Source organism: Helicoverpa zea, unplaced genomic scaffold (assembly GCF_022581195.2).
Source record: "Helicoverpa zea isolate HzStark_Cry1AcR unplaced genomic scaffold, ilHelZeax1.1 pri_000016Farrow_1_scaff_4_deb, whole genome shotgun sequence".
NCBI classification, from domain to species: Eukaryota; Metazoa; Arthropoda; class Insecta; order Lepidoptera; family Noctuidae; genus Helicoverpa; species Helicoverpa zea.
In genome coordinates this window covers 277,786-296,276 of record NW_025899711.1, presented here as the reverse complement: position 1 = coordinate 296,276, position 18,491 = coordinate 277,786, and the positions used below count along the sequence as shown (strand labels likewise).

The following is an 18,491-nucleotide window of genomic DNA, read 5'->3' as shown; positions in this document are numbered from 1 at the left end:
ATATATATAGTGGCGGTTATGCGTCATACCGTTAAATTAAGGATATATAATTGTAAAGTGTTACACTCATTGTTATATTAAACTCCGGAGGCGGCATACGTGACAAAATGTGTTGGCTGGTCCCGAGCATATTGTTAGCAGTAGCAACTGTAAAAGCTAATCAAATTCATAATGATACTCTTAGTTTACCCGGCAATGGTGACAAGATTCCTATAAATAAATGTTGCCCTTTCAACCAATATATGGGTCGCAAAAAAGCCTGTGTGAACTACACCTCCGAGCTTTATATCACAAATGTGACGATATATGATGAGGCTTTTCGGAAAACCGGGAAATCTTTCGAAGATGTCTTTGAATTAACACCGAATAAACTGAAGGACCAAGACTTTAAAAATCATGCACTGGACACTCACTACCTGGATTTTAATATATATCTTATAGAGGTAGGTTTATTTATTTACTTTTTAACTGTAAGCTTAAAGATCAGTTTTAACTTGGAAATATTCTTGCATGTATGAACTATATTATTTATTTATTTATTGCAAAAATGTATACAGATGCATCCTTAGCCTAGGTATACATTACCCTGTTAGGGGGCAGCAAATTAAAAACAAATTAAACTTAAAACTAGATAATTGTATTACAATATTATCAACAGCCTTTTTACCTTCACACTGCTGGGCACAGGTCTCCTCTCACACAGAGAAGGATTGAGCGTAAAAAAGCTATATATTAGGGTTTTGTAGTCAACTGGGAACCCTTATTGCTTAGCCATGTTTGTCTGTCTGTCCGTCCGTCTGTCCGTCCGCGCCTTAATCTCAGTGATCGTTAGCAATAGAAAGCGGCCATTCGGTACTTACATGTATATCAATGACGCCGAAAAAGTGCAAAATATAAAATAAATGATATTTAAAAATTTTTTTGATGACGTAAATATTAACGGAAATAACCGCTCCCTTTTGATACCGGCCGATCTTTGTAAGACCATTCATCTTCATACTGATTTATCTAAACAAACTATTAGCAGACTTTAATATGCAGTGTGCGGGTGCTCTAAATCGTGCCAGGCACTTATTTATTTTCTAGCAGTATTTAGGGTTTTTACCCTAAATAAATATATCTAGTCAATTTTCATGATTTAAATAAAAAAAATATTATTAATAACAAAAAAGCATTGGCTAGCTTTATTTGAATCGGATAAACTTAGGTAAACAATCGTTGATATATGTCTCGAAGAACCTGAACGCCTCGTTAGTTCAGTCGTAACGGATCGTTTTGGTCATACCCAACGTACGAATTTGACCTAAAAGATGGCATCTGACCTACCTGCATTATAGCTTCTCCGCTCATCTCCATACTAGATGTGGGTTTTCAGAATCATACTACCTACTATTTTTCAATCCTACCTAACCTTTCTACAGGTCTGCTTGCCGAAGATTTCCTTAGAATTAAGTGACACCTTTTGATGATTCAAAGATTATAATATGATATAACTTTTCCTAATTTGGTTTTTAATTATTTTTAAATTAAATTAGTGAATCATTAGCATTGACCACATATTGTTATATTTACCCTAAACACTGCAGGAAAATGAAACAATGGTTCATATAAAATTACCACACTGACAGTAATCCTTTAAAAAGACATGGGTAAAGAACCGACCTCTCAAGTACGAGTGCGTGGGTTCGATTCCAGGTTAGGCAAGTACCAATGCAACTTTTCTAAGTTTGTATGGACTTTCTAAGTGAACCTTGGACACCAACGACTGTGTTTCGAATGGCACGTTAAACTGTAGGTCCCGGCTGTCATTGAACATAGTAGGCAGTCGTTGATGATAGTCAGAAGCCAGAAGTAAGTCTGTCACCAGTCTAACCCCTTGTATTGGGTTGGTCGGGTAACTGGATTGAGGAGGTCAAATAGGCAGTCGCTCCTTGTAAAACACTGGTACTCAGCTGTAACCGGTTAGACTGGAAGCCGACCTCATCATAGTTGGGAAAAGGGCTCGGGAGATGATGATAGTAATCCTCTTTTTTTGGAAATTTTTCCTATTAACTTTTTTTTACATATAGAGAAATTTAATCTCGACAGATGCTATCCAGCCACTGTAATGATTTCCAACCGCTGTGATAATATCCAATCGGCTGGACCGACTCTTAATGTACTATGAAAATGAAATTCTATTATTTACTTACCTTACCCTTATCTATACTAAGACAACTATCTACTGCGTGATGCACCAATTCACACTGAAATGTTCAAAATGAACGAGTAAACTTAAAGGGATTTAATGAAGAATATATGGGCAAACCTTAAAGTTTCCTCTTATAATCTATTTATTTGTGTCACGTATTTCCAACAAGCATGAGTTATTAGTCCCCATAGTAGTCCCCATTCTTGTTTGTTTCCTTTATTCCCTTTAACAATGTAATTTTACAATAAATAAGTGTACAATTCTCTAGAAATAATGGGCACAGCAGAATTTAATTAAACAGGATAAATATGAGGATAAAATAATATGATACTGTTTATATAAAAACTAACTCTAACATGAAGTACATCGTATAACAATAAATGGAGCCCTGCTCGAGTATCGAGATGAGTATCATCATAGTATGCTATCCTAGCTGTTTTCCCGCGGTTTCAGGTCCAGCAGTGAAAGACATTTTCATATCGATTCAGTAGTTTCGGAGCCTTTAGGGTACAAAGAAATAAAAACATATTTCTTCTTTGTAATCCTGTGTAGATGTAGTTTTTTTTAAGGCACGTTAAATAGGCGTGTCCAAATCCATGTCAGGTATTTTGGACATCTTCGACAGTCATGGGTAGTCGGAGGCAAACTTATACAACCAGTCTTACGAAGGGGTATCGGGTTGCTCGGGTAACTGGATTAAAAGATGGGATAGGCAGACGCTCCATGTAAAACTCTGGTTCTCAACTAAGAACTGTTAAATTGGAAGCCGACCAAAACATAGTTGGGAATAGGCTAGGCAGATGAAGATGACGACTTACAAGGATTTCTTTGTTTACAGAATGGGGTACTTCAACTGGAGCTCCCAAACGCCTACAATCGTTGGAACGCAATAGCGAAAGAAAACTACTGCATAGACTATCGCATATTGAAAAACAAAAGTTTGATAAACAAGCGGTTTTGGGTGGTACTGCCGGATAATGAACCCGCTGCTAGTAACCCCTATTTAACGTACGGTAAGATACGTTTATCTTAAGGCAATTAATGCAGGCACGAACTTTTCAATAAATATGCTGCATAAGTGTTGTACAGACATCCTACCACAATCTGTCAACTTTCAACCTTACCACATCATCATCATTAATTTAAGAGCCCAGCTCTTGTCGGTGCAGCTCCTTCCAATTACACCTATCTAGCGCCAACTCCTGAACTTACTTATACGTCACAACCTTCACCTTTTCTTTTATTTGCTTGATGTCGCTATACCTTGGACGACCCCTTCCTCTCTTTCCCTTGATCTTCCCTTCCACGATGTTTTTTGATAAATGTTGTTCTTACCACAGTAGTGAAAGGCTAATGTTCTATTGGTATTTAACAGATTCGGGTAGGTTGTCCTGCTAGCGTCTCTAGGTACATAACCAGGAAAATTGCGTATTTCATCTCGTAAAGGGGTATTTTCTAAACTATTAAGGCACCTACTCTGTATTATTAATTGTAAATTGCTGTGGTATTCCTATAATTAATTTGATTTTGTTTTCTGTGTCTCCCTCGTGAACGGATTCAATAAATTAAAGTGTATTCCACAATATGGTTCCTTGATTAAATCCGAGTACCTATTACTCTGTCCTACAGACAGGTAATTAAATATATTCACGGAAACATCGCTAATTGTACCTTTCCTATATTTCCTCATAAATATACCTAATGTTATTAGGAATTAATGTTTCTCAGTTTTATTAACAAGAGCGCAGTTTTGTTGGATAAATTTAATAATACGTTTAAAGTAAATAACAAACTAAGCGTTACGCATCTTTGAACCCTCAGCGACCACGAACAGATTAAATGAATCATATTAATTAACAATAATATCATGTTTATATTTGTTTTGTTTTGTAAAGAATTTTCATAGAATCATGTTTTCAAGAGAAACATATAAATGTGTCAGTTTAATATTGTCAGACGTTTTGGTTTATAACTCAACTGTGACGGAGCTCAAAAGGTTTAAAAATTATCATTGTGTGAAATGACGAATATGATTCATCGTCACTGCAAAGTTTCCACGTAGTCTCGGCTAAAGGAAAACTACAATATGTCGCATTTTACTTGATACTTAATAAAACCAATTTCTTATGCTTGTTACCAATAAAAACACCATTTACAAAAGCTTAGAGTTTTCGGCTAGTCTGTTGCCTATGAACTGACCTACTCAGAAACAATAAGAATGGGTGGCACATGTACTAACACTACACTGATAACCAAACCATAACCAGCCGTAAAATCGCCGATTTGACCAATTAATGCCAATTTGACGTCTGATCAAGGATTCGTTATTGTTATGATTACATGATGCTACCAAAAAACCACCAAAAAACTATAACATGATTCTGATGGCCACGCCCTCTTTGCAATAGCTCAAGTTTTTCTAAAGTCCCATAAAAACGCAATTGCGATATCACTCTGCAATTGCGATTTATTAGTTAGTTTAGATTTTATTTGTTTATCAAGAATTTGATAAAGCAAAGCTAAAGCAACGTTTTGATGGCATGCGCCGTAAAAAAGCACTATGTCGGTGTACATGTCGTAGCCATATCGTAGATTTGGCCACTTCATGAAAAGCTTGAGCATTTCATGAAATGGTTGCGTTTCATGAAGTGTTCATGTTAATTTGACCAGATCGTTAAATCGTCAACATTTCTCGATTTAGTCATCCACGTCTGGCCGTATGGTATAATAGGGTATCCATAAAATATTTAATATAAATCCACAATATTTTGGGTCGACCCATTGGAGTTTAATTTCATAAAATCTGGTAGTTGTGAAATTTTTCACAGCTCAAAATTGTCAGGAGGCAAAAAAACTTAGTTTTTAGGGTTCCGTACCTCGAAACGAAAAAACGGAACCCTTATAGGATCACTTTGTTGTCCGTCTGTCTGTCTGTCTGTCTGTCTGTCTGTCTGTCTGTCTGTCTGTCTGTCTGTCAAGACCCTTTATCTTAAGAACGCGTGGACGTATCAAGCTGAAATTCACATGAAATACTCGAGTCTATTGCCCCTTTAAGCTGTGAAAATATCAAACTTCTAAGCCAAGCCAATCAAAAGATACAACCGATTATGTCGATATTTTCAACAAATTTTCGACACTCGCAAAGGAATCAAAACCTACAGGGTACTTCCCGTAAACTCAGAATCTTGAAATTTGGCATGAAGCATTGTCATATCATGCAAATATAGGAAAAATTGCGAAAATCAATTTTTTTTAGTTATATAATATAATAAAAATATTTTAATAAAATGAAACTTACTACCTTATTTCTCACGAACGAATAAAGGTACCAAATTGAAATTTATACCAAATACCTAGGTCTATTGTCGCTTTAAGCAATGAAAAAATCAAACTTCTAAGTTAAAGCGATCAAAAGATACAGCAGTTTTACCGAAACCTTGGACGAATTTCCGTCACACGCTAGGGAATCAAAACCTACAAGGTACTTCCCGTGAACTCAGAATCTTGAAATTCGGCACGAAGCAACGTTATGTAGTACAGATAAAGGAAAAATTGCGAATATGATAAATTTGAAGTTACATAAAATATAAAAATATTATTTTTGCTTACATGACATAAAATATATTTTTTTTAATAATTATAAACTTACTACCTACCCTTTTTTACATGAACGCGTAGAGATATTAAAGTTGAAATTCATATCAAACACTTCTTAAATAATTGCCTCTAAACTGTGAAAAATTTTAAATCATTCAAAGGTCATTGGGCACCTTAGTATGGAAACCATACCCACGGCGGATACGAACGAAATATAGCACAGTATAATGATAAAGGCTCTGATTTACTATGGCATTAGTCGCATCTATGTGAACCATGGGATTCTAGAGAAAATCAGGTGTAAACATCAAATATTTTCCTCATTTCAATGGGGAATTTAAACGACCAAGTTTGACGGATTTGAGAAATCATTTCTTTGTAGTGAAAGAGTATACTCGCCGTTTATTTCCATTGTCATCAGGTCAGGATCTGATGATGGAAATCCTGAGAAATCGAGGGCAACTATCAGAAATTGTAGGCATGCATAGGATTAAAACTTGATTCTCAGATGTATGTCTGGTGATACTATCAAACAGTGAAAGTTTAGAGCTTACCTGATGATGGAGACGTGAGAAAGTCGAGAGAACTCTATGTATGTTTAAAAAAATAAAAGATCCCATTAGTAGTGAATTCTCATCACCTAAAATAAAATAAGCTCCAACACAAGGTTACGTTATAAATTGTAAAGGAGTTCCCATAACTATATCTGATCTTTGCTATCGATGCCACAATGGCAGTTAAACCTATCTATGTGGAAAGTCTTCGCCAATACGAATAAAATAAGCCCAAACACGTGGTAGTGCAACATACCGTTCAGAAGTTCCCTCGACTCTCTGTAGTCTCCATAATCAAATCAGCTCCAAACCTTCACTGTTTACAAGTACCCTCAAAAATACACTCACTGTCTGGTTTTGACTCTGGTTGGTCTGGGTTTCCAGATCCTCATCAGAACCTGGTCATCCGAATTGGCATGTTCTTCCTTTATGAAAAGTCTTTAACAATAAAAACTAGCATTGCAACCTGTACAATCCTCTGAAACTGCTTGTCTTTTATATTTTTCAAACGATCCTGGACATTCGTCTCCATGGAATTTTAATAAAATATTTATATTCAAAGAAACGTCATACCATTCTCCACGATTTAAAACTACTTTGATTCATGTCCGCCACTTTTTACAAAGCGGGTCAGATATGCCCCATGACCTTTAAGACATAATTAGTTATTTTCAATCAGATTTCTGAATGATGACTATAAAATGTTGTATATAAATAACTTTAATAAAATAACTTTTACAAAGTACTGGCCTACTATTTTAGTTATATTATAAAATAAAAAATATTAGCTATTTTGACTCTCACGAAATTACCATAACTATGATTGTTCTAAACTGAACGGTTGGCGCGAGACTCACTTTTTATCTATACAGGATTTGTACGGAACCCTCGGTGCGCGAGTCCGACTCGCACTTGGCCGGTTTATTTTTCATAACTTCAATTGCAAATATTAAGAGTAAGAACTTGTTCATTGTCCTTTAAGTCCGACATACATAATAATTTGAATAAAATAGGAACTTTAGTAACATTTTAGGAATCTTAAAATAGAACACGTAATCTAAAATGACGTAACCTGTAGGTTCACTGCCTCGTTGGTGTAGCTGTCGCAAGCGCAGCTGTCGAGCACGAGGTCTCGGGTTTGATTCCCGGGTCGAGCCGCTTTGTGGGTTTTAGAGACTTTCACGAAACAGCCCGCAGCATGGAAGTTGGTATTTGTGCATCGGAGAGCACGTAAATGTCGGTCCTGCGCCTGATCTCTCTGCGGTCGTGTTGGATTGTTGTCCCATCGGGCTATGGAAGTGAAGGAATAGTGAGTGCACCTGTGTCTGTGTGTCAACTCGCAAACTCTTGTGCACTATAATATGTCCTGCGCAGTTGGCTAATATCCTTACATGAGAACAGCCGCCGTAGCCGATAATTGGCTAAGAGGAAATTATTGTTGCATACTATGCTGCAGACTATCGGGGTAGATGAGTTTCCCCACCTTACCTAGGTCTGCGCTCAGCTGGCTCGTTTGGGATGCGTTCTGAGAACGGTGGGTTCTTGTATCTGGTGGATGTTACACTCGCTACTACTCGCAAGAGGTTATAAGGGTTACATCGCTGGTAAATAATTCCATGGGGTTTGGAGTAAGCAAATTAAACAACAAAGTATGTTCCTGTCATATATATTATTATAATAACACATTAATAGTCAATAAATAGCGCAATGGGTTTCTTTGGGATATAAACTTATTTTTAATGTATTGAATCATTTTTAGTCGTCCACCATGTCCAACAGTTTTATGAACTTTCTTTAATATTTCAAAATATTTCTTCATCGGAATTATACGGATAGTAGGATCGTCGACGCATTTTTTCTTAAATAGAAGATATTCTTCATTTGCAGTTTCCATAACGTCATATTTTGACAGCCAGTAATAGTCCATGGACTTCTTTGGCGTGGTCACCCTACTGTTCTTGATTTGTTTTATAACCTTATAATTTTAAAAAAGTTGTTATAATTCACCAACGTAGAATTATTTTATATTATTATTATTTTCGTCGTACACTCTTTTGTCAATTTCTTCCTCAAAAGAATTATTCAATTTTTCGCTGCGAGAATTTTCATTGCAGTCAACGGCCGCCATCTTCAAACGTAAATAAAGCGCTGGCAGCGCCCCTAGGGGCAATTTACATAACTATTTTACGATGTGATCAATTAATTTTGATCATTTCATGAAGAAGCCGAGCTTTCAGTTGCACATATCAAGAAACGATTTCTCATCATTGATTTGCCCAAGCCACATCATGATGTGGCCAATAGACAGTGAAACATTTCATGAAACGGGACCATTTCATGAAATGGTCGAGTCATTTCATGAAGTGGTCAAGTCTACGATAAGGCCACCACATACATACTCCGCGGCTTTTATTCGAGACATTGTTTATTTACACTGATAACAAGTCACAAACAAAAACAAAACAATAAAATGGCGTTCACTTTCCGATATACCGAGACATACGTTTCCGTGATATTCCCCGTCTCACCAGGAAACTTCTGCCCAAATCGGGATAAAACATAGCCCATTACATAAATACTCGGAATAAAGGCTCGGAAATTAATGAACAGAATTTAAAAAATTGCCAACTTGGCAAGAACAACAAACAACAAACTTACAAAAAATATTTAATCTTTGTTATATCAGTATGGATAATCGTTTTCTCTTTGTCAACAGCTACATTCATATCATGTTTCTTCATGATACTGGTGCTCATAGTGTACGCGATGCTTCCCGAGCTTCGGAATCTATGTGGCATGATCCTCATGGCATATGTCGCTAGTCTGTTCATGGCCTTCCTACTGCTGGCCATCATACAAATAAAGATACATCATCCAACAACCTGCATTGGTTTGAGTAAGTCTTTTTATGTTACTAAGGTCGACAATACACGGACCGCTTGAAGCAGTCAGAGGCAACAGCTTCAAGCTGTCGACCGCCCGAATCATTTGCAACTGCTCGAGCGGTTCGTGTATGTGCGTACATAGAACTCTGCAGTTCACTGTGTGTAGTCGACAGCTTCAAGCTGTCGGCTCTGACTGCTTCAAGCGGTCCGTGTATTGCCGGCCTAACTGTTTCCCGCAGTTTCACCTGTATCCCGTAGATACTAGTTCCCGTAGGTCCAGGGGACAGTGCAGCTTTCGAACGGTGAAATAATTTTTCAAATCGAGCCTGTCGATCTACTACAGATTAGTTGCTACAACGACAGAAAACCTCTTAATAATATTAGTATACGGAACCGAAAAATGTATTTGGGTACATTTCTTTAGTGTAAACGGGGATCGTCGGTTTTGTGTCATCACTTCATTAAAGTTATCTCAAAAGGGCTTCAGCGTGTTCATGTTCGCCTTCTAAAAATCCGGTACTTTGTAGTCACGAGTCTGGTAGAGATACTTAGTAAAGATGTTTTGTTTCAGCGATGGGCATCTATTACTTCTTCCTTGCTGCATTCTGTTGGATGAGCGTCATGTCCTACGATATTTGGTGGACCTTCAGGTATGTTCTGCTTGCCATACTAAAGCTTTGTTAAACTTGAACGGTGACCTACATTCATCCTGATTTGAGCTTAAATATATTTCAGCTAGTCGAGAAGTACTATGCGGAGCACCACAGGGAAGTGTCTTCAGCCCCGGATCTTTAATTTTTTTTAGGCGGGGCAAAACTGAAAAATGCCGCCCCACCTACCTACTTATGTTATTTTCACCTTTATCATCCATATAATTTCAGCTATCAATATGTAGGCAGGCTTTTAAAGACTGATGAATGAAGAAAATGAGTGGAGCGGTGTGCTCCATCATAAAGCGGTGAACGAGGGCCTTGTAAGAAATGTATGTGAGGATGAGGTCAGATTAGCAGTGAATGGAATGAAAAATGGAAAAGCGATAGGGCCAGATGGAATACCAGTGGAAGTGTGGAAATTATTAAAGATGGATGGATGGAAATGGCTGGCTTTATTCTTCAATAAGTTGTTGCAAGAGGAAACTATACCAGACGAGTGGTGCAATAGTTTCCTGGTGCCCATTTTTAAGAACAAGGGTGATGTGTTGAATTGCAACAACTATAGAGGAATAAAGCTAATGTCACATAGTATGAAAGTGTGGGAGAAAGTTATTGAAAGGAGGCTGAGAGAAGAGAGTGATATCGCACGAAATCAATTCGGTTTTATGCCTGGTCGGAGTACAACGGACGCTATATTCTGTATTCGCCAATTGTGCGAAAAGTACAGGGGTGCACACAAAAACTTGCATATGGTGTTCGTTGACCTCGAGAAGGCATATGACCGGGTGCCTCGTGAGGTTTTGTGGTGGGCCCTTGAGGAGAAAGGTATACCAGGGAAGTATGTGCAGTTGATCCGAGCGATGTACGGCAGATGCCGTACAGAAGTCCGGTCCGTAGCGGGCACTACCGCCAGCTTCAGTGTAGGTGTTGGCTTACATCAGGGGTCGGCCCTCAGCCCGTATCTCTTCCTGCTTGTAATGGACGCGCTTACGGCAGATATACGGGAGGAGGCACCCTGGTGTATGCTTTTCGCCGATGACATTGTTCTGGTGGGGGAGAGTGGGCCAGAGGTCCAGAGTAGATTGGAGGCATGGCGGCTGAGACTGGAGACAGTGGGTTTAAAGGTGAGCAGGAGTAAAACCGAATACCTTCATTGTGATTTTGGCGGTATTTCGGGACCCATGACCATAACCCTAGCCGGCATGCCCCTACCAGTTTGCTCCGACTTCCGGTACCTTGGTTCACTCGTCCAAAGTGACGGTGAGGTGAACAGGGACGTTACGCATCGGATCAATACTGGATGGATGAAGTGGCGACAGGTAACTAGCGCTATTTGTGACCCGCGGATGCCCCTCAAACTGAAGGGCAAAATTTACAAATCCGTCATTAGACCTGTCGTCCTGTATGGATCGGAGTGTTGGGCATTGAAAAAGAGGGACGAGAAGAGAGTGCATGTAACAGAAATGAGAATGCTGAGATGGATGTGTGGTGTTACAAGAATGGATAAGAGAATTTTTTAATTTTGGGACACAAAAAGTTAATAAGTTTTAAAAAGCGCTGGAAAGTAACAAGCAGTCGGAGGCATAAACTTTTTTGTTTTTGAAGACTCCATAAATATTTTTTTTTTGTTACATTTGACTTATAAAAGATAAGACAGTGTGGATTTGACTTATGAAGTTAGCAAGGATTTGCATGTATAATATTGCGCGAGCGAAGCGAGCGCGAAATTTTTTAAGCCTACGACACAAAAGTATCTAATTTGAGTGACAAAAGTATTTGTTTGAAGACTCGCAAATTAAACTGGGAATTATGTACAAATAAAAAGAAACCGTGATTGATTCGATGCGTCAATAAAAATAATAAACAATCAGAAAGATACTACACATATTGTCATTTACCCGCGAGCGTAGCGAGCGAGAATTTTTTCATTTATAGTTCGGCCATTCAGAGAATGCGTTCCTGACACGTCGCGATTGAACTGACGACGTAACTTTGCAATGGCGTTGCAGTTACGATAAAAATATTTTTGCTGGTTGTTTACCGTTTTAACAATTGAGGAGCATTAAAACAACATTATTATATCAATAATCAATGAATGTTATTACGTCGTCAGTTCAATCGCGACGTGTCAGGAACGCATTCTCTGAATGGCCGAACTATAGTTATAGGATGTTAAAAGTGAGCGCCCCTGAGACCGAGGCGCCCGGGTTATTCATTCCATTGGTCCGTGAAGTTTGAATTTGGCAGGCGCCTGATTTTGCCGCCCCCTTAATTTGCCGCCCAGGGCATAGGCCCCGGCTTGCCCCCCCCCCCCTAGATCCGGGGCTGAGTGTCTTGTGTCTCTCTTTCGTTTCTTGTCTATATCGGGAGTGTCGTACCTAATCACATAAAATCCTATCAAATATAGTTTATGATATTCCTTGGCGAATTTTAAAAAAATAACCTAATCTATTCAGTGGTTTGGCCACAGGAGTCCTTTTTCGTGTTCATAATTTACAACATCATGTGTAAAGCAGAGATACAGTTAAGAGTATCGAACGACACATCCGATATTTATGATTTACCACGACACATACAACAACCCATGGTACTATTCGCAGACGACAGTACATATTTAAATGTAACAATAAAGAAAACTGTGAAAGAGAAATTAATATGACACTGGAAACACACTGGCTTGATACAAATAACTTAATAATCAATTTAAAAAAGCATCATAGCATCAGCAGCATAGACTAACATACACTACACGCGCCGATGATATAAGCGTTAGGTATTTATTATGGAAAGGAAATAGATATGACATATGTAACAAAGTTTCTAGGTATTCAGATTGACAACAAAGTAACTTGAAAACCTCAGACCGATGAATTAGGGCTGCGGGATTGTTCGAAACATAAAAGGCCTAAGACGGAACACGACGGTTTCTAGTCAGTAAGAGCCTGACACTCCCTCACCGCTGCTAACCCACAGCCGGAGGGGTCATATTTGATGATTTTTGACGTAAAAATAAAAATAAATTAGCATAATTATACCTCTAGATTTGATCTTACAGCACAATGTATTTTGATGTTATTAAGGAAATAACTCCCGGTAACACTGGTCAGTATTAATTGCAGCTATGTTTAAGAATGTAGGCATGCATTCCATGAATTCACACCGCCGTAGATTGCGCATGAGTAAGCATGTTATGTGGCAAGCACAATACTCCCCTCATGTGTACACTGGAATCTTAATATATTTGCAACCCTGAAGTACAATCACTACATAGTATAAAACAAAGTCGCTTTTTCGGCCCCTATGTCCTCATGTCCCCATATGTCCCTTTGTGACAATCTTAAAAACTAGAGTGTTTTAAGTGGAAGGTTTATATGTATAATAACATTCAATAAATAGTGGGGATATCCCGTGCGAAGCCGGGGCGGGTCGCTAGTATGTAGTAAATTGCTTATGGTTTGCACTCTTCAACATTTTGTTAACTTTTAATTCACAGAGGGTACGCAAAAGCCCGACCCATCCATCGAAGAGGAGAAAACTTCAAGTTCCTGATGTACTGCCTCTACGCTTGGGGTGTTCCTCTCCTGATGACCATCGCCCTAGCCTTGCTGAATACCTACACGAAGAAAATGAAACATCTGCCCTGGTTCGTCACACCTCATGTACCTGACTACGGCTGTTTCTTGGAAGGTAAACCGCAAAAGTTTATTTTTGCAACAATTCTGAGGGTTCTCCATATGAAGCCTAAAGTTATATGAAATTCTAAGCTGGTAAATAGGTCCTATATACACATATGCTATAACAAAGTTTTGATTTCGACCTTTCGGAACTTAAGCTATAATTATTCCGATTTTTCAATGTCCGGACCAAAATTGCTACTTTATTTACATCTGCGACCTTTGTTCGGCAGCTAGCATTCAAAACGTACCTTAACACTACATACATTTCTCTGCAGGAGGTGTAAAACTGCTGTACTTATACATGCCAATGCTGATCCTCATTCTATGCAACTGGATATTCTACTTGATGACTGCGTTCAACATTTGGCGGTTGAGTCGTGGAACTGCTGTCCTGGACTCGGCCGCTGCTGGCAATCCTCAGGCCCATCGCACACATAGACACAGGTATACTCAATACCATCTATACTAATATTATAAAGAGCAAAACTTTGTTTGTTTGGTTGTAATGGATAAACTCAAAAACTACTGAACCGATTTTAAATATTCTTTCACCATTAGAAAGCTATATTACCTGCGAGTAACATAGGCTATCTTTTATCCCGGTGCGGGCAGAAGCTCCCACGGGACGTGGGTGAAACCGCGGGAAAACGGCTAGTATTTTATACAGGCGGTATATTTTATAATAGTTATATAATAATAGCTGAGTACAATAGCTTTACAAGGATCGACTGCCCTACTGACCGACTACTGATCGACTGACTTACTGGCTTTTGACTACCCGTAACGACTGCCAAGGATGTTCAATGACAGCCGGGACCTACAGTTTAACGTGCTATCCGAAACACAGTCATTGGTGTCTAAGATATACTTAGAAAGTACATACAAACTTAGAAAAGTTGTATTAGTATTTGCCTCGAGAGGTTGGTTCTTTGTCCACTAGGCCACTACGATTTTTTAGAATAAATAGCTTTGACTTTGACTTTGACTTTTCTAGGCCAACACGACTTTTTATAATAAAGGTATGGAAACAAAATGGACCCAATAGGTCACAGCTTAAAGAAGGTTGTAGCGTGTGTGTATGCAGGTATATACATGTGTTTGTGTGCGTGTGTACATGTATATATGAATGTTTCTGTGTTTGCGTATTCCTCCCGATCATGTGCCACAGGAACCTATGTATCTACAGGGCAAATTGAAACTGTGTTGAGATACAGCCATGTTTTCCTTAATGCCTGTCCTATAAGATTACGCTATTTAGCAGTGGAATATTACAGGCGGAGAATATAGCAATTTTCTGAATATGTTTTTCCTGAAGCGCTTATTGCACCACGACTTTATATAACACATACGTGCAAAGTTGTGATGTTAATTTTAGCCATTACTAACGTTACCGCTACGTTCAACATTAATGTTGCAAAGATGAGATTGTTTGTCTCGGGCACTTCTGGTCCACATCGAAAAATTGTTAAAAAGTCCATCTATCGAGGAAACCCATAAACTTTTTTCAGCCACGAGATGCAGATTGCAGTCTAAGCTAGTTAATAATAACCATGAACTATATAAATCTAATTACCTGCTTTACAGGTTCATGGTGTACCTGAAGCTGTCAGTAGTCATGGGTTTGAACTGGGTGCTGGAGATCGTGAGCTTCCTCTACCCTGACTTCAGTATGTGGTACCTGAGTGACGCCTACAATATCCTCATAGGACTGGCCATATTCCTTATATTCGTTTGCAAGAAGAAAATCTTGAAAAAATTGTGTAAACGGTAAGTTTAATAGGAGTTATATTGTAACTGCATCTTTGTTATCTCGTTTCTGGGGATGTTAAACTGCTAATGGGTACCTTGGCGGAATTTCATTTTCTTGTTTAGTTTCATGATGTCCTCCTAGCTGATTATCGGCTACGGCGGCTGTTCTCCTATATGGAGATCAGTCATATATAGTCATATATACTGCGCAGGACATATATAGTGCACAAGCATTAAGGAATAGTGTAAATCACTCTCATAGCCCGATGGGACGGTAATCCGACACGACCGGACACAGATCAGGCGCAAGACCGACATTTACGTGCTCTCCGATCCACGGGTTTATCATTCACCAACTTCCAGACTCCGGGCTGTTTGTAAGTGTAACTTTCTAAAAACCCACAAAGCGATTTCGGTCCATCCCTGAAATCGAACTCGAGACCTCGAGCTCAGCAGCCGCATTTGCGACAGCTAGACCAACGAGGCTGTTAGACCTTTTATAACAATACGGTTTTACCGCCTTCCTATATTTTGTCTAACAAAAAAATGTTTTTTTTTTTATCAATATAATTCGTCCGCAGCTATCTCGGAAGGAACACCATGCGCTGGTACCCCTCATCCAAGAGTTACTCGAGCAGTACATCAGATTCCAACAACGAGACAATGACCCTACAGTCGAAAGTGTCATCTCAACCAAATGGATTGAACGGCTATATAATACACAACAGAATTAAGCCAGAATATTAGAAATCTCGACCTACTAGGTATTACTTATTTAGTCATAAATCATACTCAATAATTGTAAATAAAGTGGTACTTATTAACTTCCTGGAAGTTGATACTCAACATATTATATTAGTAACAAAAAAGTAATTATATTAGTAATAATAATAAGCACACGTTACAATTAAAGTGCGCGATATGTCACATATGCCATCGACTGTATTTCAGTCTTAGAGCGAACAAGCGCATAAAATACTACTCTTAGAACAAAATATCCCATTAGTTCAATTAGTTGTACCGAGATTTTCATTGTGGAACTGGTGGGAATATAACTTCCCACTAGTTCTACTATTTTGTTTTACCTCATATCGTAGGACTAGTGGGAAAAAAACCCATTAGTTCTACCGTAGACTGGTACAGTAGAACTACGGGGAAAAACCGTATCTATACACTTATTTATTGCATGGTATTCAATAACTACTTACACCACTAGTAGTAGCATTATACGTATCTACTTGAAATTATACCTAGAAACATATCATTCACTTTAATACTTTAAGTTTAAGTACCGTGACGCAATAACAGTCTATTAATATTTAGATATCCCAATATGTAATTAATATGTGTATGTCTCCTAATATGTAGTTACACTTAGGTGAGCACTCTGCAGACTTTTAGTCGGCCGACAGTTTGTTCGGATCGAACTCATAAATCAGTATGGAAATGAATGGTAGTATGCACACAACTCGATCAGACATTAGATATAGGATTTGGCCGGTATCAGGCGACAAAAAACTATGGTTGAATTCACGAGTCTCTTTAAAACTGTCAGCCGACTGTTTATTTTGCAGTGTGTGGGAATATGAAACACAAAATGCGATTTATGTGAACTTGGAGCATGAACCAACTTCTTCAGATGAATGACTTGGAGAATCTAGTCCATTCCCAAAGTCTGTAGAATTTTATGAACACCCACCGCCATCTGTCGACGTTTGTAACAAATGGGATTCTAGCGTTAGTTCCATTGGTCCACCATTTCAATTATTTCCTTAAATTAATATAATTAGTGTCGCATATTGATTTGTAGGTACATTTTTATATTCGTCAACAATCTGACTTAACTTTTTCAGATGTAGTAGTGCCATCTCACAAAATTATGTGAAGTTGAACAAAAATCTAGGGTGCAACTTGCAGGTACTCAGCTAAAAGCTGCAATACGGAATCGTGCAAGAGCAACTAGATGGCACTGCAAAACTTAAAATTGAAATAGCTTTATAATTCTATTTTACTAGTTGCCCGGTGCGTTCAGCACCTAACCATAATTTTGATAGTTTGAGTTATAAAATTACAAAGAAAAGTAGCTGAGGTACATTTTTATGTACACAGATATAATTTAATAATTTTCATAATTGCGTTTTCTTCAGTACTGTTTTTGAAAGGTAACATCCATTCATATGATACAAAATTGTATAAGAAAATGTTATTGTTATTTAGTTGTAATTTCAATTACTTTTGAGACGCTACATGGCCATACAGGGTACAGAAAAATACGTGAAGTACTTAAGTACATTTAGCAATAAGTACCCTTAGTATTTTTGCTTAATAACATGATATTCCAATATAATTAATAAATCGATTGATATGTAAAAATATTTGCTGTGTACTAGTACATTGTCAAAAATAACTAACAAAAATACGTTCGACCTACTTATTAACACAAAAATAATTAAGAATTGTAAGCGGAGTAAAATTACTTTAATATGTAAGGAAAATATTCAACCATTTGATAAGTTTCTATTATAATGTTTTACCTTAAGGTATTCTATACCTAACATACGTAATAAATGTATAATGTACGACAATATCCCAAAGAAAATAATTAAGTATATTTAAGTTTTTATGAATTAAAAAGGTTAATTTGTCAAATAGCTGTTTTATTATTAATTCCTCAGACCAAAGTTTAAAAAATTTGAAAAAAAAATGAAAAAGATTTCTTTGATTTGAGATTAATTCTTTAACTTTTAGGGCTATGTATGCCAGAATAAACCAGTTGGAAAAAGCATATCTACTTACCTGCCTAACCAAAATAAGGATTGCTACTGACAAAGACCACGATTGGAATCAGTTATCAAACTTAGGACCTTTTTTTTTCCGACGTCAAAAATCATCAAATGACCCCTCCCGCTGTGGGTTAGCAGCGGTGAGGGAGTGTCAGACTCTTACTGACTAAAAACCGTCATGTTCCGTCATAGGCCTTTTATGTACCAGGGCCGCGGTATCTCTTTCGAACAACCCGCAGCCCCTAGGACATTAAACTTAGCATTCGTTTAAATTATGAAATTCAGTAAAATTAAAAAAACAAAGTAGATGGAAAATTATTTGAACCATAAAAATGTGGTACAAACACAATCAAAAGTACTCGATACTAACCCTTGATACTAAAATTACCCAACTGTGTCTAA

General features: G+C 37.8%; 1 protein-coding gene across 1 annotated transcript; it reads left to right on the top strand.

The window, feature by feature from the left end:
• The first annotated feature begins 74 nt into the window (after positions 1 to 74).
• LOC124645537 (G-protein coupled receptor Mth2-like) lies at positions 75 to 17,955 on the top strand. The gene is made up of 8 exons (XM_047185347.1): positions 75 to 443; positions 3,030 to 3,204; positions 9,059 to 9,238; positions 9,799 to 9,877; positions 13,374 to 13,567; positions 13,833 to 14,001; positions 15,142 to 15,324; positions 15,888 to 17,955. Exons 1-8 carry the CDS (start codon positions 108 to 110, stop codon positions 16,051 to 16,053), a joined length of 1,482 nt encoding a protein of 493 aa, XP_047041303.1. The 5' UTR covers positions 75 to 107; the 3' UTR covers positions 16,054 to 17,955.
• Positions 17,956 to 18,491: the final 536 nt, after the last annotated feature.

Excerpts from the sequence above, each read along its gene's own strand:
- LOC124645537 (XM_047185347.1), top strand. The coding sequence starts at position 108 with ATGTGTTGGCTGGTCCCGAGCATATTGTTAGCAGTAGCAACTGTAAAA. Across the intron at positions 9,878-13,373 it reads GATATTTGGTGGACCTTCAG|AGGGTACGCAAAAGCCCGAC; the intron begins GTATGTTCTGCT and ends TTTAATTCACAG. Across the intron at positions 14,002-15,141 it reads CATCGCACACATAGACACAG|GTTCATGGTGTACCTGAAGC; the intron begins GTATACTCAATA and ends CCTGCTTTACAG.